Source organism: Polyodon spathula, chromosome 60, assembly GCF_017654505.1.
Source record: "Polyodon spathula isolate WHYD16114869_AA chromosome 60, ASM1765450v1, whole genome shotgun sequence".
In the NCBI taxonomy this organism is placed as follows: domain Eukaryota; kingdom Metazoa; phylum Chordata; class Actinopteri; order Acipenseriformes; family Polyodontidae; genus Polyodon; species Polyodon spathula.
In genome coordinates, this window is record NC_054593.1 from 565,332 (window position 1) to 587,771 (window position 22,440).

The 22,440-nt window shown below is 38.4% G+C and overlaps 1 protein-coding gene across 5 annotated transcripts in view; it reads right to left on the reverse strand.

The window, feature by feature from the left end:
- The window catches only part of LOC121307890 (NACHT, LRR and PYD domains-containing protein 3-like), a 55,572-nt gene that overhangs the window by 16,818 nt on the left and 16,314 nt on the right, over positions 1 to 22,440 (reverse strand). For 4 of the 5 annotated variants that reach the window (XM_041240209.1, XM_041240207.1, XM_041240208.1 and 1 more), the window contains 2 exons: positions 16,066 to 16,239; positions 8,918 to 9,088 (listed from right to left, as the gene is read on the reverse strand). In XM_041240209.1, the coding sequence (XP_041096143.1) occupies positions 8,918 to 9,088; positions 16,066 to 16,239 (345 nt within the window). The remainder of the gene's footprint in view (positions 1 to 8,917; positions 9,089 to 16,065; positions 16,240 to 22,440) is intronic. The other variant, XM_041240210.1, reaches the window with a different exon arrangement.

The window sequence follows — 22,440 nt, forward strand, 5'->3', positions numbered from 1 at the left end:
CTGACCTAACATACTATTTGGGTATGAAATGTCTTTAAATCCCAATCAAAAGTTATTAAGAGCATCTTTCTGCATTTATTACGATATAATGATTTCATTCACGGTCGGAAATATACATATTTGATGCACATACGCAAGAATCTGAAATTGCATCAGCTACTCAGGGAGCCGCTAATACTTTCTTTTGTGTCATACATGTGTAGAGAATTAATAATTGACCAGTTTCAAAAAAATGCTCCAGTCTTGGAGCAAAGCGAGTGAAAATGGCGATGTTCCTGCACTATAACCTGCCATAAGGGACAAAGTGACAGCTACTTTTGTTTTGTTTTGTTTGTTTATTTTTCAATTATGCTTTTACACCATAACCTGCCAAAGGTGACAAGGTGACAGCTTTTTTGGTTGTTTGGTTTTATTTTTGTTGTTTTTTTTTCCCAATTTTGTTTTATCTTTACTTTTTTTAAATTAAAAAGCAGACTAAATTGCAAATAGTTTTGTGATGCAATAAATATGCTTGTTTACACAGCAGTATGTGGGAGTTTCTTTATCTTTTATTTATTGGAATCGGAATAGATTGGAATGGCTTTGGGAATCAGTGCTAATGAGTATTAATAAAGTGCAATTCCCCGTGCTCACATATTATTACATTTTACCTGCATATGAAGTGTTGTGTAATCCTCGTGTCTAAATACAAATATACATTTTAAAGCACTTGTGTTACACAGACCCGTTTATATCCCGTGTACCAATGATATACACCAACATTAACACACTACACGTAACATACAACACAAATAAATAGCCCAGGGGTAGGGCACTTTGCCATATCTACACACCATACTCCACACTGATAATGGAAAAAAAGTTTTTATTGAGAAAAAAATTATATATTAAAAATACAAAACTGAAAGATCATAATTGGATAAGTCTCAACCCCCCTGAGTTAATACTTGGTGGAAGCACCTCTGGTAGCAATTACAGCTGTGCGCCTGTTGGAATAGGTCTCTACCAACTTTGCACACCTAGATTTGGCAATATTTGACCATTCTTCCTTACAAAACTGTTCAAGCTCTGTCAAGTTCCTTGGGGAGCGTTGATGGACAGCAATCTTCAAGTCATGCCACAGATTTTCAATTGGATTTAGGTCGGGGCTCTGACTGGGCCACTCAAGGACATTTACCTTTTTGTTCCTTAGCCACTCTAGTGTAGCTTTGGCTGTGTGCTTTGGGTCGTTGTCATGCTGAAAGGTGAACTTCCATCCTAGTTTCAGCTTTCTTGCAGAGGGCAGCAGGTTTTCCTCAAGGACTTCTCAGTACTTTGCTCCATTCATTTTACCTTCTATCCTGACAAGTGCCCCAGTCCCTGCCGATGAGAAACATCCCCATAACATGACGCTGCCACCATCATGACTCACAGTAGGTGGTGTTCTTTGGGTGATGTGCTGTGTTGGGTTTGAGCCAAACATAATGCTTTGCACTTAAGCCAAAAAGTTTCATTTTAGTTTCGTCAGACCACAAAACTTTTTGCCACATGGTTACAGAATCTCCCGAGTGTTTTTTTTGCATACTTCAAACAGGATTCAAGTTGGGCTTTCTTGATAATGGCTTCCTTCTTGCCACCCTACCATACAGGCCAGATTTGTGGAGTGCTTGGGATATTGTTGTTACATGCACACTTTGACCAGTCTTGGCCATAAAAGCCTGTAGATCTTGCAAAGGTGCATTTGACCTCTTAAGAACATAAGAACATAAGAAAGTTTACAAACGAGAGGAGGCCATTCGGCCCATCTTGCTCGTTTGGTTGTTAGTAGCTTATTGATCCCAAAATCTCATCAAGCAGCTTCTTGAAGGATCCCAGGGTGTCAGCTTCAACAACATTACTGGGGAGTTGATTCCAGACCCTCACAATTCTCTGTGTAAAAAAGTGTCTCCTATTTTCTGTTCTGAATGCCCCTTTTTCTAAACTCCATTTGTGACCCCTGGTCCTTGTTTCTTTTTTCAGGCTGAAAAAGTCCCTTGGGTCGACACTGTCAATACCTTTTAGAATTTTGAATGCTTGAATTAGGTCGCCACGTAGTCTTCTTTGTTCAAGACTGAACAGATTCAATTCTTTTAGCCCGTCTGCATATGACATGCCTTTTAAGCCCGGAATAATTCTGGTCGCTCTTCTTTGCACTCTTTCTAGAGCAGCAATATCTTTTTTATAGCGAGGTGACCAGAACTGAACACAATATTCAAGATGAGGTCTTACTAGTGCATTGTACAGTTTTAACATTACTTCCCTTGATTTAAATTCAACACTTTTCACAATGTATCCGAGCATCTTGTTAGCCTTTTTTATAGCTTCCCCACATTGTCTAGATGAAGACATTTCTGAGTCAACAAAAACTCCTAGGTCTTTTTCATAGATTCCTTCTCCAATTTCAGTATCTCCCATATGATATTTATAATGTACATTTTTATTTCCTGCGTGCAGTACCTTACACTTTTCTCTATTAAATGTCATTTGCCATGTGTCTGCCCAGTTCTGAATCTTGTCTAGATCATTTTGAATGACCTTTGCTGCTGCAACAGTGTTTGCCACTCCTCCTACTTTTGTGTCGTCTGCAAATTTAACAAGTTTGCTTACTATACCAGAATCTAAATCATTAATGTAGATTAGGAATAGCAGAGGACCTAATACTGATCCCTGTGGTACACCGCTGGTTACCACACTCCATTCTGAGGTTTTTCCTCTAATCAGTACTTTCTGTTTTCTACATGTTAACCACTCCCTAATCCATGTACATGTGTTTCCTTGAATCCCAACTGCGTTCAGTTTGAGAATTAATCTTTTGTGCGGGACTTTGTCAAAAGCTTTCTGGAAATCTAAATAAACCATGTCATATGCTTTGCAATTATCCATTATCGATGTTGCATCCTCAAAAAAATCAAGCAAGTTAGTTAGGCACGATCTCCCTTTCCTAAAACCATGTTGACTGTCTCCCAGTACCCTGTTACCATATAGGTAATTTTCCATTTTGGATCTTATTATAGTTTCCATAAGTTTGCATATAATAGAAGTCAGGCTTACTGGTCTGTAGTTACCTGGTTCAGTTTTGTTTCCCTTTTTGTGGATCGGTATTACGTTTGCAATTTTCCAGTCTGTCGGTACCACCCCTGTGTCAAGAGACTGCTGCATGATCTTGGTTAGCGGTTTGTAAATTACTTCTTTCATTTCTTTGAGTACTACTGGGAGGATCTCATCCGGCCCAGGGGATTTGTTTATTTTAAGAGCTCCTAGTCCCTTTAACACTTCTGCCTCAGTTATGCTAAAGTTATTTAAAACTGGATAGGAACTGGATGACATGTGGGGCATGTTGTCAGTATCTTCCTTTGTAAAAACTTGTGAAAAGTAATCATTTAACATATTTGCTATTTTTTTTTCTTCCTCTACGATTTTGCCATTTGTATCTCTTAAACATTTAATCTCCTCTTTGAATGTTCTCTTGCTGTTGTAATATTGGAAAAACATTTTGGAATTGGTTTTAGCTCCCTTAGCAATGTTTATTTCTATTTCTCTCTTGGCCTTTCTAACTTCCTTTTTGACTTGCGTTTGCAGTTCTGTGTACTCTTTCTGCGTACTTTCTTTTTGGTCCTTTTTTAATGCTCTGTAAAGTGCCTTTTTTCGCTGAATATTTTTTTTAATTGATCTATTAAACCATTTTGGCAATTTAGTTTTACATTTAGATTTGTCTACTTTAGGGATATAATTGTTTTGCGCCTCTAGTACTACATTTTTGAAGAACAACCATCCTTCTTCTGTGGGTGTTTTCTCTATTTTACTCCAATCTACTTCTGTTAGTCTCTGTTTCATACCTTCATAGTTTGCTTTTCTAAAATTGTAAACCTTAGCTTTAGTCTTTACTTTTGGGGATTTAAAAAACACTTCAAATGAGACCATGTTGTGGTCTGAGTTTGCCAGTGGTTCTCTGACCTCTGTTTTAGTTATTCTATCTTCGTTATTTGAAAAGACTAAATCAAGGCATGCCTCCCCTCTAGTGGGTGCCTTCACAAATTGTGTTAGGAAGCAGTCATTTGTCATTTCCACCATTTCTATTTCATCCTTCGCGCTACCCACCGGGTTTTCCCATTTTATCTGGGGGAAGTTGAAATCCCCCATTAGTATGGCTTCTCCTTTGCTACACACATTTCTAATGTCATTGTATAACAGATTATTGTGCTCACCGTCTGAATCTGGCGGTCTATAGCATGCTCCTATTATTATGCCTTTTGAATTTTTGTCTGTTATTCTGACCCATATTGATTCGGTTTTATTTTCTTTGTCCAGGTTTAACACCTGGGCTTCAAGACTGTTTCTTATGTATAGCGCTACCCCTCCTCCTCTTCTGTCCTGCCTGTCTTTCCTATACAGTGTATACCCACAAATATTATATTCGTCCCCATCACTCTCAGATAACCACGTTTCTGTAACACCTATCACATCATAGTTACCTGTTAGTGCAGTAGCTTCAAGTTCTAGAATTTTGTTTCTGATACTTCTAGCATTTAGATAAATACATTTAATGGTTGTCTTACCTGAGTTGTTGTTCTTGTTTTGATGCGGTCTCCCTTCTGTTTTTTTGTTGATTTCTCCCCCCTTCCTTTCTAGTTTAAATGCTTCCGAACCTGCTCGAGGATCTTTTCTCCGAGTAGACTAGTTCCCTTGTTATTTAAATGCAGTCCATCCCGTCTATACAGATAGTCCTCGTTGTAGAATGTGGTCCAATGATCAACTCTTGGTAGCCTCTCTGATCAGTCTCCTTCTTGCTCGGTCATCCAGTTTGGAGGGACGGCCTGATCTAGGCAGGGTCTTGGTGGTGTTATACACCTTCCACTTCTTAATAATCATCTTGACCATGCTCCAAGGGATAGTCAAGGCCTTTGATATTTTTTATACCCATTCCCTGCTCTGTGCCTTTGAACAACATTGTCCCGGAGTTCTTTTGAAAGAGTCTTGGTGCTTATGGTTGAGTTTGCTTTGAAATGCTTTGAAATGCACTACCCAGCATCATGTGAATCACTACAATTTAACACAGGTGGAGGCCACTTAACTTGGTGTGTGATTTTGAAGGCGATTGGTTACATCTGAGCTAATTTAGGAATGCTTTAACAAAGGGGGTGGACACTTATCCAACCAAGCTATTTCAGTTTTTATTTTTAATTAATTTTCTACAAATTTCAAGAATATTTTTTCACTTGCAAGTTGTGGGGTAGGATGTGTAGATAAATGAAAAGAAAAACTATTTTAATGCATTTTAATCCAGGCTATAAAGCAACAAAAGGTGACAATTTTGAAAGGGGGACTGTAAATCCGCACTAAACTAAAAACAAGCAAGTAGGAACCCAGCTCTGTCAATGTGTTTCTTGCTTTTATCTTTTCCTTTTTTCTACTTCTGAGGCTGCACGGCACTCGCTGATTATATAAACTATAGAAATCACCTTTTCATTTACCTCGGTCTTGCAGCTAGCGCTTTATGTCATGTGATTTATAAGTGTGACTGGTTTATTCAGGGTAGTGATATGTGTTGTGATGCATAAAATACACTGAACAAAAATATAAACGCAACATTCAACAATTTAAAAGATTTTACTGAGTTACAGTTCATATAAGGAAATCAGTCAATTGAAATAAATGCATTAGGCCCTAATCTATGGATTTCACATGACTGGGAATACAGATATGCATCTGTTGGCCACAGATACCTTAAAAAAAAGGTAGGGGCGTGGATCAGAAAACCAGTCAGTATCTGGTGTGACCATTATCTTACGTAATATCCACTTGGTGGTTCTAGGTAGAACTGTTTGTAACTTCACCATTTTTTGAGATTCTGGCTATCAAACACCATTAGGATATTTAATTCATATATTTAGGAAAAGTTAAAAATGGATATAAAGATACGATTACAATGGAAGAGTAATTAACATTTTAAATGCATAATAGGTCAAACTGACCCACATAGTGGTTTATTAAGACCAAGTCCTCCTACAGTGTTCAGAAAGTAACAGGCTAGTCTGTTCCAATGAGCCTCTTCTCTGGCATACAGGAGCCTCTGTACTGCCTGAAGTCTAAAAGCTGCCACCCTGCTGACAATATTTACCAGGCCTTGTCCCCCATCATCAGTAGGGAGGTACAGCCCTGCAGGTCTCAGCCAGTGTCTCCCACTTCAGAAAAAATCCAAGAGCACCCTCTGGATTTCCTGTACCATGCCCTTGGGAGGATCCAGGCACACCAACCTGTGCCACAGCATGGAGGCCACCAAGTTATTAATGACCAGGACCCTCCCCTGCAAAGACTAAGGCAAAGTTGGGGGACCCTCCTCCTGCCAGCTGCCTGACAAGAAGGTGTTGATGCTCTCTGAAACATTTCTAAGCTTTCCTTCAGAGCCTGGACATCCCCACCACTGTGAACAAAAACATTAACGTGATCAGCATAGGCTGACAATTTAACAGTAGCAGGGGAGGGTGAAGCAGGCACTGCCCAGCCAGGCAGTCTACCCCTCAGAAGGTGCAACAGCAGCTCTATGGAAAGTGAATATAACATACCAGACAGACAGCAGCCTTGTCTGATGCCCCTGCACACCGGAAAAAAATGACTCAGGCTGTTATTAACCTTTAAAATACTAAAAGTATTTGTATTTAAAAGTTTTATAAAATTAATAAAAACAGACCCTAATCCGAAAGCTGTATTTCGTACACTTCGAGTAAAAAAGACGATCTTACATAGAAAACGTAGGTTGTTTGTTTTTAAAAACATGTTATACAATGTCTCTGCTCTACAGTTACTGATATGATTATACAGTATATGATTGCACAGTTCGGCCTTCATCACCAACATCGCTTGTAAGCTCGAAACTGATTGGTCCGTTCACGGTTTCCATGGAAACACAAGCCTGGAAACAAAATGCCCTCAGAGAAGGAATATTTTACTTGATTTACGTAATGAATTGTAGAAATAGCAACTATTATCTGAAGCAGCAGAAAGAAGCAGCAACTGGCTGTGGTTGAGACGGAAAGATTCTGGCTGGGGATCTCAAGCACAATAGAAAGCAACGCTGATGTATGGGTAAGTAAGCCAGGCTGAGTGGAGTGGGGAATGGAGGGGGGTGATGCTGGGATGCCAGAATCACTGTTGAGCCCTCTTGAGGTGTTGTGGGCTAGTCAACGAAACTTCGAGGACAGAAGGTGCCCACTTGAAGACCCCAGAGATGTACCCTACTTAGCTCAATCCAGACGGTTGTCCTGCTGATGCACTGGAGACCGCACGGTGGTTGATCCCCGGAGCCAGCATCGCAGCCATTGTGTGTGCTGATGCGCTGGGGAGGCATCAACACCAGGCAGAAGGAAATCTACATCATCAGATGGAAGGAAACGCAAATGGATGGAGACCCATATGGATCACATTAGTTAGTTGCTGCTTATCTTGGCGAGAGCAGAGCTCAAATCAGCATGAAGTTTTAACATCTACTCTCATGTAATGGAAATCATTACTATAACAAAATAAACATTTTGAATACTATTCACTGGAACATATGAGCACTGTAAAAACTAGATTTTTTTTTTCTTTTTGAAATAACTATTTTAGGCAGCTCATCTGGCAAAGAAGACGGAATTTAACCACCAGCTGGAAATGAGAAGGATGAGAAGGTGACCTAATAATCCTTTCTTTTCTTTTAAATCTTGGAGCGTTTGCTCATTAAATGTATTGTCTTCTTCATTTTGTAATATCTCTCTCCAACTCTAAGACCGCGTTGTTTAGGGACCTGGTTGTGTCCAAAGTGTATTGTTGACAAAAGTATTAATTTGTGTCTTCCCAATGTCCCACCACTGCCTTAAATCTCTGTTTAGTTTTTTGCTTCTTCCACACACACCAAAAATATTAAAGGTTATTATTAAAAGTGTCATCTTCAAAACTTTTAAAGTTAAACACCAATATGAAGGTCTGCTAGGTTCCCTTGGTAAGATATCTGTAACTACTAAGCAGTGGTCATCTGAGACTATTAGGAACGCCCGCTTCTCATTTGAAAAGTCATAAAGCTCCGCTCTTTTAAGTCTGTATATATCTATTAACATTCAAAGAGATACAATTGTTTTTCTCCGTTACAGCTGAAAAGTTAAAAAACAACAATATGAAAGCATTAACAAATAAAAAGTTTCCAGAAAAAAAAGCCATTTTAAATGGTTTTCTTTAATGGTTTCCCAACAACTTTCTTCACATTCTGAAACATTTTCTTTAATCTAAATATTTTTTGCTGACTTTATTCAAAACTGGACCGGACTCCGGACCATCAGCTAACAGTGCCTGTAGATCAACTCCACGCTCCACAACCTTTGAGCTGGTAGCTGTATCCTGCTCAGCGACCTCCCGACTCCCTGCCCTTGAGCTCCGCTTCAGCACACTATCACACAGCCCATCAGCACTTGGATTCCTTTTCCTAGTTTTCAATTTAGTAAACTGTCCTTCATTAACATTACATTCTCTAGCTTGCTTCTAAGTTTGCAAAGCAGGTTGGGGTGAAGTCTCCAGGTCTGGGATGGGGAGCCCCTGCTCACTGACAACCAGCGCCACACACACACACGCACGCACGCACGCACGCACGCTCGCTCGCACGCATGCACACATACACACGCACCCTCAACCAGCATCTCCCTTTTCTGATGTCTGTGCTTTCCACAATTAAAACAGCTCACTGTGTCTGATGAAACAAAAACAACACAGTTCACTCCATCTACACTGAATTTAACCTAACCCTAACCCTAACCCTAACCCAAACCTCAAACATTAATCCCTTGCTCCACTAGCTGGTCAGTTTGAGCTACTTGGTTAAAAAAGTCCCCCCTCAATGGTGTAATATTCACACAAACACCCAGTGTTCACTTACCCCAGTTTCTCTAATTTACAGTTTGGATCCTTCAAGGCAGCAGTCAGTTTCACTCCAGAATCCCCCAGAACATTCTCTCCCATCCTGAGCTCTCTCAGGGTTGACTGGTTTGTACAGAGAGCAGAGGCCAGGTCCTCACAGCAATTACCTGTGAGATCACAATAATGAAGCCTGCAGAGACAAGGAGAAAGGATCTTACTTACTAGTCACTCAGTTATCTATCTACATCTACAGCATATATCTATGAATTAGTGTTTGGAAATTCTGGTTTGTGATTGGTTCACTGGAGGGCATATCATTTCGAATACTACCCTAACATCCCTACACCATCGGGCAAGATCAACATTCTGACATGCAATTGGTTCACATCACTCTGTCCCGCCCCTTTTCAAAGGAACGCCCCTTCACCTCCATTTCACAAGACAAAAAGGCTGACAGTCACAAACCTGCTATTAGCTGCTGCTACTATTTCATGTATTATGCGCTTTCCACTCTATTTAATGTATTATGTTTTGTTTTTTACTTGTTGATCATGTATTTCTCTATTTGAAGTATTATGGATTTTCTTCGTTACTGCATCTTGTAAAGCGCGTTGTGATGGTGGTCCACTATGAAAGGCGCTATATAAAATCGATTGACTGATTTGATTGATTGATGAACAGCGATTCTATAGGTTAACTGAAAATAACTTACAAAACATACGACAGAAAAAAATATGCTTCAAACACTAAATTAGTAATTAAATCACCACTGTCACTGTTTTCAGACTTTCTGAAATTGAAAGAAATTTAACTCGATGATGTAAGCAAATATGATAGCCAGCATCTAAACGCACTACTAAACGCACTACTATATGATAGCCAGCATCTAAACGCACTACTATATGATAGCCAGCATCTAAACGCACTACTAAGAGAGTATTGTGCAGATGTCACGAAGCCAAACAGAGAGCCATACCCCAAAACACAATATATGTTATTTATTATAATAATAATAATAATTATATATTATAATAATTACAATAATAATGTTCGCCGCTATTCTGACAGAGACAAGGCAAAGCAGATGTATGCCACAAGGTAACCTTGCCTCACTTATTTTTTTGACTGTTTCATGTATTAAATATAGACTTCTGAATCAGGATATAGTGCAAAATGAAATGCCCTTTGGGAAGACTAATCTTACCTCGCAGCTTTGGGTATTACAGCCCAGCTGGTAACAATAGTCTTCACTCGGGCAATAAGCAGAAGCATTCACCCCATACCAATAATGTCACATTATGTTGAATTACAAGTAATGTGTGCACAGATTTTCAAACTAACTTTTTTTTAATCAAAGCTGTTGTGGCTAAACTGAACACTGTTATATGAGGAGGTTAAATGTCAGCAAAACTTTCAAAGAAAATGTACAAAATGAAATTTACTGGTTGCATAAATATTCATCCCCTTAAGTCAGTACTTGGTAGAAGCACCTTTTGCAGCAATTACTGCTATGAGTCTTTTTAGATATGTCTCTACTAGCCTTGCACAGTAGGATGGTGAAATTTTTGCCCATTCTTCATTGGAAAATTGCTCCAGTTCTGATAAGTTTGTTGGGGATCGACGATGGACTGCAATCTTCAAGACTCGCCATACATTTTCAATTGGATTCAAGTCAGGACTTTGACTGGGCCACTCAAGAACATTAATTCTCTTCTTGTTCAACCACTCCAGTGTGGCTTCGGCTTTGTGCTTCGGGTCATTGTCCTGCTGAAGTGTGAATTTCCTCCCCAGTCTTGGCTCACTCAAACAGGTTTTCCTCAAGGATTCTCCTGTACTTTGCAGCATCCATTCTCTCCTGTGTCCTGACAAGCTTCACAGTCCCTGCTGAAGAGAAGCATCCCCATAACATGATGCTGCCACCAGCATGCTTGACAGTTGGGATGGTGCTGACTGGGTGGTGTGCAGTGTTGGGCTTGTGCCAGATGTAATGCTTGGAATTTAGACCAAAAAGTTCAATTTTTGTCTCGTCTGACCACGAAACCTTTTCCCACATGTCTGCAATATCATCTAAATGCTAATTTGCAAACTCCATACATGGTTTAAGATTAAGCTTTTTGAGTAATGGCTTCTTTCTTTCCACCCGTCCATACAGGCCAGCTTTGTGTAGGGAATGGTTATTGTTGATATGTGAACACTGACTCCCATCTCAGACACAGAACTTTGCAGATCTCTCAAGGTCATTGTTGGCTTCAGAGTGACATCCCAAACCAGTTTCCTGCTTGCCCGGCTGCTCCGTTTGGGAGGGCGACCTGATCTGGGTAGTGTCTGGGTGGTATGATGCATCTTCCACTTCTTAATGATGGATTTCACTGTGCTGAGAGGGATAATCAGAGTCTTTGAAATTTTCTTGTACCCTTCTGCTCTTTCTAACTTTTTCTTGTACCCTTCACCTGCTCTGTTGCCTCTCTACCACTTTATCCCTGACTTGTTTCAAAAGCTCCTCTTGCTCGTTTGGTTGTTAGTTGGATCCCAGAATCTCATAGCTTGTCACATTGCAGATTCCAGACCCTCACAATTCTCTTGAAAGTCTTTATATACCTGAGGCTGGAAATTATCTACAATGTTAAACCACTTTGAGTACACACAGGCTGAAACCATTTCATAGTATCTTCTCCAATTCTGAAACTAATTTTGTGACCTTTCAAACAAATCATTTGCACCTGAGCTGATTTAGGGCTGCAGTAGCAAAGGGGTTGAATACTTATGCACCTGAGATTGATCTGTTTTTCTCTGTAAATCTTACTTATTTATATTCTATATGTTTTATGGTTGCCCAGTTTTTTTTACTTTATCATTGTGGAGTAGTTTGTGTAGATTCTACATGTAAACTCTAATTTGAAAGCGTTGTGGAGTATGCTCAGGTGTTAACCAAACAAAATGTGAAAACTTTGAATTAAGGGGGGTGAATACCATGTCTGCAAACCACTGTGTGTTATTTAGGCACGATCTCCCTTTCCTAAAACCATGTGTGTGTGTGTGTATATATATATATACGTTTGCAATTTTATATATATGATATATATATATATATATATATATATATATATATATAGTGCCTTGCAAAAGTATTCAGACCCCTGACCAATTCTCTCATATTACTGAATTACAAATGGTACACTGAAATTTCTTTCTGTTCGATATTTTATTTTAAAACACTTAAACTCAAAATCAATTATTGTAAGGTGACATTGGTTTTATGTTGGGAAATATTTTTAAGAAAAATAAAAAACTGAAATATCTTGCTTGCATAAGTATTCAACCCCCACACATTAATATTTGGTAGAGCCACACTGTTCAGGTTGGTTGGATGATGCTTGTGGACTGCAATTTTCAAATAGTGCCACAGATTCTCAATGGGATTGAGATCAGGACTTTGACTGGGCCACTGTAGGACATTCACCTTTTTGTTCTTCAGCCACTCCAATGTTGCTTTGGCCTTGTGCTTCGGATCATTGTCCTGCTGAAAGGTGAATTTCCTCCCAAGCTTCAGTTTTTTAGCAGATTCTCTTGCAGTATTTTCCTGTATTCTGCTCCATCCGTTCTTCCTTCAATTGTAACAATATGCCCAGTTCCTGCTGATTAGAAGCATTCCCACAGCATGATGCTGCCACCACCATACTTCACTGTAGGGATGGTGTGTCTTGAGGCATGGGCAGTGTTAGGTTTGCGCCACACATAGCGCTTTGAGTTCTGGCCAAAAAGCTCTATCTTGGTCTCATCTCTGACCACAAAACCTTTCCCCACATCGCAGCTGGGTCACTCTCATGCTTTCTGGCAAACTTCAGATGTGCTTTCAGAGCACTGAGTTTTGAGGGAGGGCCTTTTCTGGGCAGTGCCTGGGTGGTGTGATGCAGCTTCCACTTCCTGATTATTGATCCAACTGTGCTCACTGGGATATCCAAACAGTGGATATTATTTTGTACCCTTTTCCTAATCTATGCATTAGTATTACTTTATCTCTAACTTCTGTAGAATGCTCTTTGGTCTTCATTTTCCTTCAGATTCACAGCCTTACCAATGGTCCTTCAACAGTGGGGTTTTCATCCAGAAAATGTGACAGCAACTTTAATGGTTCACAGGTGGAGGCCAATGGTAAGGTAATTGTGTCCTTGTTAGGGCAATTTCTTTCATCGGTGCAAACTGCGAGCTTCCACAGCACAGGGGTTGAATACTTATGCAAGCAAGATATTTCAGTTTTTTATTTTTCTTAAAAATATTTCCCAGCATAAAGCCAATGTCACCTTACAATAATTGATTCTGAGTTTCAGTGTTTTAAAATAAAATATCAAACGGAACGAAATTTCAATGTACCATTTGTAATTCAGTAATATGACAGAATTGGTCAGGGGTCTGAATACTTTTGCAAGGCACTGTGTGTGTATATATATATATATATATATATATATATATATATATATATATATATATATATATATATATATACACACAATACTGTGAAAAAGTATCAGCTCATATGTGGCTTCTAAGCTATTTGTCCTTCTTCCTTTAAGATTATAATTTTAATTTGGTTTTCTTGAGATTTTTTTTCCTTGGTGCAATTTTCTGGAGGTGCTGATACAAGACAGAATGTTATCTGTATTGTAACACTTACCTGAATCTATTGTTACAACATTTACAGCAATTGCCTAATTGTATCAGTTTACTGGATATTACACAATTCATATCAGGGGTTCAATCTGATAACAAATTCATCAGTCGTGTAAGACAGGGGTTCCCAAAGGTGGGCCGTGGAATCAATGACATTCCAGGTATTTTTTTCTATTAATAGAATTAAAGTGTACCAAGGTAGTATTGACGGACTGTCAAATCAAAGCAGAAATTCACAAATCAGAGCTGACAGATTGCCGACCTGCAGGCAGCTCTGAGCGCTCTGACCATAGGGCAGTGTTAAGGTCATGTGATCGCTCTGCTGGCAGATGTAAAAAGAGTGAGTAGTGTTAATAAAAATTACAATATATCGAATCAACTACCTAAGAATACGTTTTGCAATGTATAAAGAACAAAAAGGCAGCTACAGGAGTCTGAATGCATTTGTACTGTGGGCTCAGTTTTGAGGTGCTGGAATGTTTTTTTTTTTTTTTTCTTGTAGAAACGTTTTCATACTAACTTTTGGACTTTGTAACATTAATTTAAAAATTCAATTGATGCCTATGAGGAATATGTTTTTTGTGACTAAGTAGCTATTAACTTTTAAAATTTTGAGTGCTTTGATGTATGTTTCAATATTAACTAAATCATGTTATTAATCAAACTGATTAAGAACATAAGAAAGTTTACAAACGAGAGGAGGCCATTCGGCCCATCTTGCTCGTTTGGTTGTTAGTAGCTTATTGATCCCAAAATCTCATCAAGCAGCTTCTTGAAGGATCCCAGGGTGTCAGCTTCAACAACATTACTGGGGAGTTGATTCCAGACCCTCACAATTCTCTGTGTAAAAAAAGTGCCTCCTATTTTCTTGAATGCCCCTTTGTCTAATCTCCATTTGTGACCCCTGGTCCTTGTTTCTTTTTTCATGCTGAAAAAGTCCCTTGGGTCGACACTGTCAATACCTTTTAGAATTTTGAATGCTTGAATTAGGTCGCCACGTAGTCTTCTTTGTTCAAGACTGATTCAATTCTTTTAGCCTGTCTGCATATGACATGCCTTTTAAGCCCGGAATAATTTTGGTCAGAATTCTCGCTCTGCTGCACTCTTTCTAGAGCAGCAATATCTTTTTTTATTGATTGCACACTCAAGATGAGGTCTTACTAGTGCTTGTACAGTTTTAACATTACTTCCCTTGATTTAAATTCAACACTTTTCACGTATCCGAGCATCTTGTTAGCCTTTTTTATAGCTTTTGTCTTGAAGACATTTCTGAGTCAACAAAAACTCCTAGGTCTTTTTCATAGATTCCTTCTCCAATTTAATTATAACAAAAAAAGCGTTTTTTGACAAATTTCGTTGCAGATGGATTTATTTTCATAAGGTTTCTTTTGGTTAAGTGATCTGTGTGATTTTGCATGTTGTATTTGGTTGTACAGAGCAGCAGTGAAAAAAGTATCTTCTGTAAGGCTCCCACTTCCCTCTGCATTGTATGTATTTGTCTTTTTTGTGCATGGCAGTTCAACGTGAGAGTGAGCGGCTGGACGTTTTAGTAACAGTGTTCAGAAATGAGGATTTAAGAGTTATGTTTTTGTGCACGTTGTACTGGTTTTACTCAAAGTGATTCCTGTTCAGGGTTTTATGAATGGGAATAATAATGACATGCACGTCTTTCTTGTTTGATGACCAAGAAAAATAACTGCATTTCTAACATGTTCAGTTATACAAAGATGCCTAATTTAAAGGTTTGATAAAAACGTCAGTTTAGTTTTTGAACTTTATTTTATTTACTAAAATTAAAGTGTGTCAAAAAAATGTATTCTATGTGATTTCCATCGTTCGCAATATTTTTTCAAATTTACAAAAGGACAGTTGCGATTAGGTTTATTCATGTTACAGGTTTAAACATTTTTAATTTGACATTTTCCCAAGGCGTGCTAATAGTGGGCTGCTGTGCCTAATGCCTTTGAACAGACAGGCCTCAGGTAAGCAGGTGTGGGGAGCCCTGATGTAAGAGACAGTCTAGTAACTCAAAGGTGTGCGCTACAGCTGTCAGGTGTTCCCCTAAATGACTGTATAACTATGGGACAGGAGTGGGGGGAATGCGGGGAGTGGAGGGAGGGGAAGTAGAGAAGGAGGAGAGTAAATGGCTTTTATGCATCACCTGATGAAATAGTTTCACGTGGAACACTATTACTGGCACGTTGTGCTGACAGTGTAATTTCAGAAATAGAAAGTGGTGGGTAGTTTTTGTTTTTTAATGTCCATTTTCATTTTTATTTATTACAATGTATGTATTTTTAAAAGGAAGGAATTTTTTTCCCCCAAGAATTAAAAAAAAAAAACCCTCCTGTTTCTGATGCACTGGAGAAATATTTTTCAGATAAATTACCATGTGATGCAATGTTTTTGAGTTAGTTTTGGAGCAGTAGAGGGGTGAAGTTGTCATGTCTCCCCTTTAACAATATACTAATCATTCAAACATCCAGAGTGTTCACTTACCCCAGTTTCTCTAATTTACAGTTTGGATCCTTCAGTGCAGCAAACAACAGTTTGGCACCAGAATCCCCCAGGCAATTCTTTCCCAGTTCCAGCTCTGTCAGGGCTGACTGGTTTGTACAGAGAGCAGAGGCGAGGTACTCACAGCAATCACCCGTGAGATCACAATAATGAAGCCTGCAGAGACAAGGAGAAAGGATCTTCCTTACTAGTCACTCAGTTATCTATCTACATCTACAGTATATATCTATGAATTAGTGTTTGGAAATTCTGGTTTGTGATTGGTTCACTGGAGGGCTTATCATTTCGAATGACACAGCCTGCAGAGATAAAGAGACAGGCTCTCACTAGCAACTCAGTTCAGTTCAACTGGCTGGTCTGCTGCTGCCAAGATTAAAATCAGGAACCGTGATAGTTTTTAATATATTTGTCTTATTCTGTTTGCCTCTCCCTGTCTGCCGGCCTCTCTTTACTCCCCATCTTTTTCTCTACCTCTTTCTCTCTTCCTCCACGTCCCTTATCCGCTCTCTCTCTATCTTATCCCCTTCCCTCCCCTCTCTTCCTATGTCTCTTGCCATTAACCCCCCCTCTCCTTTCTTTTTGGGAAAACAAAGTTCACACAGAAATAAAATGCAGGGCTCAGGCTTAACTGAAGTGCTCAGTGTTTGTAGATTGCTAGTTGGTTTCAAGATGAAGGCTGACCACAGCCGTTATGTTTCAGTGAATAATTAAAGCATGTTTAGATCTTGTTTTCTTCTAATTTGTGTTGTTTTGGATTTTTAAATTATTAATTATTGTTAAAACTATGCCAGCAAAAAATTACATTCTACCGGTATGTGTTTTATATTAATTGTTTTACAGATTCAAATATTTTCTTTTTACTGTAAAATTCATAGCAATAGCTATTTAAAATATTTGTATTTTCTTTAAAAAAAACACGACAAGTGCAACCAGAGAACTTTATTTTTACTGTTACTGCTTTTTTCCTGATCTGTTGAAAAAGTAACATTAGAATTCACAGTGCAAGAGGGCAATTTGAACGTTTTGACCTCCCTTTAATCTGTTAGGAATCCTATCGAAAGACTGTATAAACAGTTAAAGGGATAATGTAACAAAGTGACAGTTCTACGTCTGTGTAACAAGATCCTTCTCGGGCACTATGTTAGTCCTCGTAGGGTTAGTTCTCTGGCTGTGGTTAACCACTTCAACTCCAGCTGTAAAAATGAAACCCCTTCCTAGGTACCAGATTTCAAAAATAATGATAATAATGTTTTCAAACCTGTAATTGCTATAAAATGTTAACACATGATGAATAAAACACAAATAAATGACCTAATGTGTTTTTTCATTAACTCTTTATGCTCCTGTCCATATCCATGTTCAATATAGAGATAAAAACACATTTTTTAAACAAGAAAACAAAAACACTGCTAATACCGCTAATAACAATAACAATCAGTAAACAGTAATTATCAAATAAAAATCAAACAACATCCAAATGTGTGTCATTACAATATTTTATTACATGATTTATGGCATTTTAGAAGTGGCGTGCGAGTGTCCCTGATCTGCAGCACTATACTTTTGTGTGTTTTGGGGGCTGGAATGCAGTACATTTACTGACAGTTAACAAGAGCCTATTAGGTCATTCAAAATGATCTAGACAAGATTCAGAACTGGGCAGACACATGGCAAATGACATTTAATAGAGTAAAGTGTAAGGTACTGCACGCAGGAAATAAAAATGTACAATATAAATATCATATGGGAGATATTGAAATTGGAGAAGGAATCTATGAAAAAGACCTAGGAGTTTTTGTTGACTCAGAAATGTCTTCATCTAGACAATGTGGGGAAGCTATAAAAAAGGCTAACAAGATACTCGGATACATTGTGAAAAGTGTTGAATTTAAATCAAGGGAAGTAATGTTAAAACTGTACAATGCACTAGTAAGACCTCATCTTGAATATTGTGTTCAGTTCTGGTCACCTCGCTATAAAAAAGATATTGCTGCTCTAGAAAGAGTGCAAAGAAGAGCGACCAGAATTATTCCGGGCTTAAAAGGCATGTCATATGCAGACGGGCTAAAAGAATTGAATCTGTTCAGTCTTGAACAAAGAAGACTACGTGGCGACCTAATTCAAGCATTCAAAATTCTAAAAGGTATTGACAGTGTCGACCCAAGGGACTTTTTCAGCCTGAAAAAAGAAACAAGGACCAGGGGTCACAAATGGAGTTTAGAAAAAGGGGCATTCAGAACAGAAAATAGGAGACACTTTTTTACACAGAGAATTGTGAGGGTCTGGAATCAACTCCCCAGTAATGTTGTTGAAGCTGACACCCTGGGATCCTTCAAGAAGCTGCTTGATGAGATTTTGGGATCAATAAGCTACTAACAACCAAACGAGCAAGATGGGCCGAATGGCCTCCTCTCGTTTGTAAACTTTCTTATGTTCTTATGTTCTAGGTGGGAATTGGAAGGTCAGGGGAGTATTGTACCAACGAATCAGGAGTGTGTATTGGTTACTATGGGGTGGGAGAAGAAGAGCAGAGAGAAAGGTAGCTGAGTGTGATACATTTGTTTTTCTTGCTGTAATTTACTTGTTTATAATTTCTCTGTAAGAGAAACCGAAACTAAATCTTCTCATAGGTAGTAAGCAAGTTTATTATTATTTTTTTTTATATATTTGATATCTATCTATCTATCTATATATATTTATACAGGACTGAATAAAATTCCAATTGTATAAAAAACAAAACAACTAAACCCCCCCCAAGAAGATATCTTCAGCCAGCTTTCGCATAGCGCTTAGAGTGACCGAATTTAAGTTTTCACCATCCAAGCTGTGGACGAGGTAAACAAACAGCCCTTGTTTCATCCCCTGCTGTGCTTGTAAGTAGTTCATCGTGGGTTGTCTGTCGGGACTGTACCATAAAACACAATGTGTTGACTAAGGTGTGTGTACATTAGTTTGTATTACATGGCAGATTGAGGCTGCAGTCTCTTCGAGGGTGTCACATGTACATAGCCAGAGTTGTGCGTTTCTTTATTTTTTAAGCAGGGGTAGAAAAAAATCCACAGAAAGTCCAAAGAATTGTGGACCAATCGTGTCTTTCCTGTTGATTTGCTCTCCAGCACATGCAAACTGAGCCTTCATTAAGGTGTCCTGTCACAGACCTATCATTTCACTGGTCCTCTTTATCCGACTCAGACTAACATGTATAATGCTGAGCGTTTTGCTTCTCAACTCTTCTCTTTAGTTGCAGGTGTGGCAACTCTCTTACTTTCTCTTTAGTCCTCTTTCTTCATTGCGTTCAGGCTAAGTTTATAGCCTTCACTGAACACTACTCCTCTTACACCTCACAGGCTGTTCCTACGACCGCCTTACAACTCTCCCAGTTGCAAACGTAACCATTCAACTCTACTCTCTCTCTTACTGCTAGAAACAGTCTGATATCTATCTATCTATCTATATATATTTATATATATATAGTGGCAAATAGACAGTTATCAAGAGATGGGATAACGAAACTTGCACTATTTGTCACGAAATGTTAAAGGTCTGTGCATTTAAAAATGGCAGCACACTCAAAAAACATGGCTTGGAAAAATAACCTCTGGTTGGTTAAACAGCATCACATGACCGTGCGTATATATAGCGTATAGCACGGCTTACATACTAATGAGCCTCTTCACACTGAATAAATCACTTCGCACCACTGCATTCTAAATTCCATGACAAACTGCCATTTTATTTGTTATTAGTTACAAAACCACTGCCAAAAATTTGTGACATTCCACCTATTTCTTTTAGTATATTTGGGGATGAAACAGATAACTGGTACAGCACCAGTGCACCTGAAATAAATAAATAAATTAAATAGTGCACCAGCAACTGTCAAGAGTAGAAACAACAGTAGATGAAGAACAGCTAAATGAAATAGAAGAAAACAAAGATTGAAAAAAACATTAAGAAAAACTACAGCCTGGGCTGCTAATGTACTTAAAGAAAAAAATATGGACATTAAGTTTAAGGAAATAAGTATTATAAAAAAAAAAAATCAACATAAGGGATATTTACACCTGTGGAAGAAGTTCAACTGGGGACCAGTATTCAGTCTCCAGTTTTATAACACTGAGCTGGACTAAATAGATATTTGACCAGTTTTAACATCTCTGCTGACAGCGAGTTTATAACCAACAAGAACGTATTCCTGTCAGTCATGAAAACTTTCAGAAAAGCAGGTAGATAAGGCCAGACACCACCCCTCAAATTACCAGCCTGGATTTGAAGCATCTGCATCCACTGTCCCCCTGACACTGCAGTCAGATTAGTGCGTAAAAGTCTGGTTTTATCTTCAACTTAATCTGACATGACGTGGACGTGAGGGTGTTTTCTACAACTAACAGAAACATCTTTCGAGATCCGAAAGGATGAAAACTTTATTGAATATGTGTGCCTCACATATAACGAGGGCACAAACTCATCTGAAGATACATCTTCAACATCCATGGCAGCTGCTGCCCTTACTTCCTCAGTGTCATTTGAAATTCCACCCATCATCAGCGTGTGCTCAGCCCTCTAGTTTCTAGCGAGATGCCACTTTCGATGCAGCAATTCACAATAGACGGACATGTGCACTTTATTTTCAAGTCAACACACACATGGCTGTACAGCGAACTTACTAATGTGTTTGTCAACAGCGATGAAGAGAACCTGTATTTGAAGATACACTTAATGCATAGATATTTGTATGACGTTATTCATTTTAAAACCAGCTTTTTTGAGCGTGCTGAAATTGAGTCAAATACAAACTTGTTTTCTGACATTAACAGATATTAACAAGTGTATTTGTACATGTTATTTTTTATTTTTTTGTATGTCATGGATTTGAGTCTTGCAGAATATTAATATTTTGCTCCTTTTCCAGCGTTCTTATATATATACACTGCCGTGAAAAGGTATTCGCCCCCTGTCTGATTTTCTGCATTTTTGCACATTTTTCACATTGAATTTGGTCAGATCTTTCTGTGGGTTGTAGTAATATATAGAGGGAGTCTGAGATAAATCAAAGATAAAAAAAATCTCAAATATGTTAGTGTCTGCCAGAAATTAATAACTGAAAGAAAATTAAATACTTAGGCTATGGAGAAGACACAACCATGGCATAAATATGCATATATTAAAATGTGGCATCAAAATAAACAAAAAAATGTTTACCAAGTACTACACCATTCTTTGCTTTGTGTTGGAAAAAAGTCCTACACAATGTATTCATACTCCTATTATTTTTCTACTTTAAATAATGTTAATTAATGGCTTTTTATTCCCTTAAACTAATTACCTAAACTAAGGAATATTCAAACAAATATCTAAATCTTGGACAAATAAAAGAAGACATGGCTGAGCGGTTACGTTAAACCAGAAGAAGTACGAACAACAAAAGGTAACTGTAGTTCAACTGTAGTGCGCCGTTTTTATTTTAAATACAAAAATAAATAAAATATTTAAACAAAATTAAAAGGCTGCTCACAGGGCAAAATAAAACAGGTTAACAAAAATAAATCACGATCACACAAACACACAGGTCAGGCTGGGCAAATCGCCTTCACTGTTCCTGTATCGCTCTCTTATTCTCTCGTTCTCCACTTCCGAACACCCACCCGGAGTGCAGAGAGCTGCAGGTATTTACGCAGGTGACCATGTCCCGATTAGCAATAAATTACTCACTTAATTACTTCGGGATTGGCACAAGGTTTTAATGTGGATGGGGCTTCCCATCCACACTGCAAAACATATACAAAAAACTAAATACGGCCCACCGTCAAAACAATAACACGGCTCACAGCGTCATTTTTACACATAACAAAACAGAGACGCCATTCGCCGACATTTATATAATCAAATAAATCATAAAACAGAAAACACAGTACAGGGGTGGAGGGGGAAACCCTGTTCTAAAATAAATACTGAACAGGGCTGCTCGCCCTGTTACAAGTGGTTAAAAACTAACTTTTTTATTCAAAGCTGTAGTGGTTTAACTGAACACTGTTATATGAGGAGGATGTTAAATGTCAGCAAAACTTTCAAAGAAAATGTACAAAATGAAATTTACTGGTTGCATAAATATTCAGCCCCTTAAATCAGTACTTGGTAGAAGCACATTTTGCAGCAATTACTGCTATGAGTCTTTTTAGATATGTCTCTACTAGCCTTGCACAGTAGGATGGTGACATTTTTGCCTATTCTTCATGGGAAAATTGCTCCAGTTCTGATTTGTTGGTCAGTTTGTTGGGGATCGTCGATGGACTGCAATCTTCAAGACTCACCATACATTTTCAATTAGATTCAAGCCAGGACTTTGCCTGGGCCACT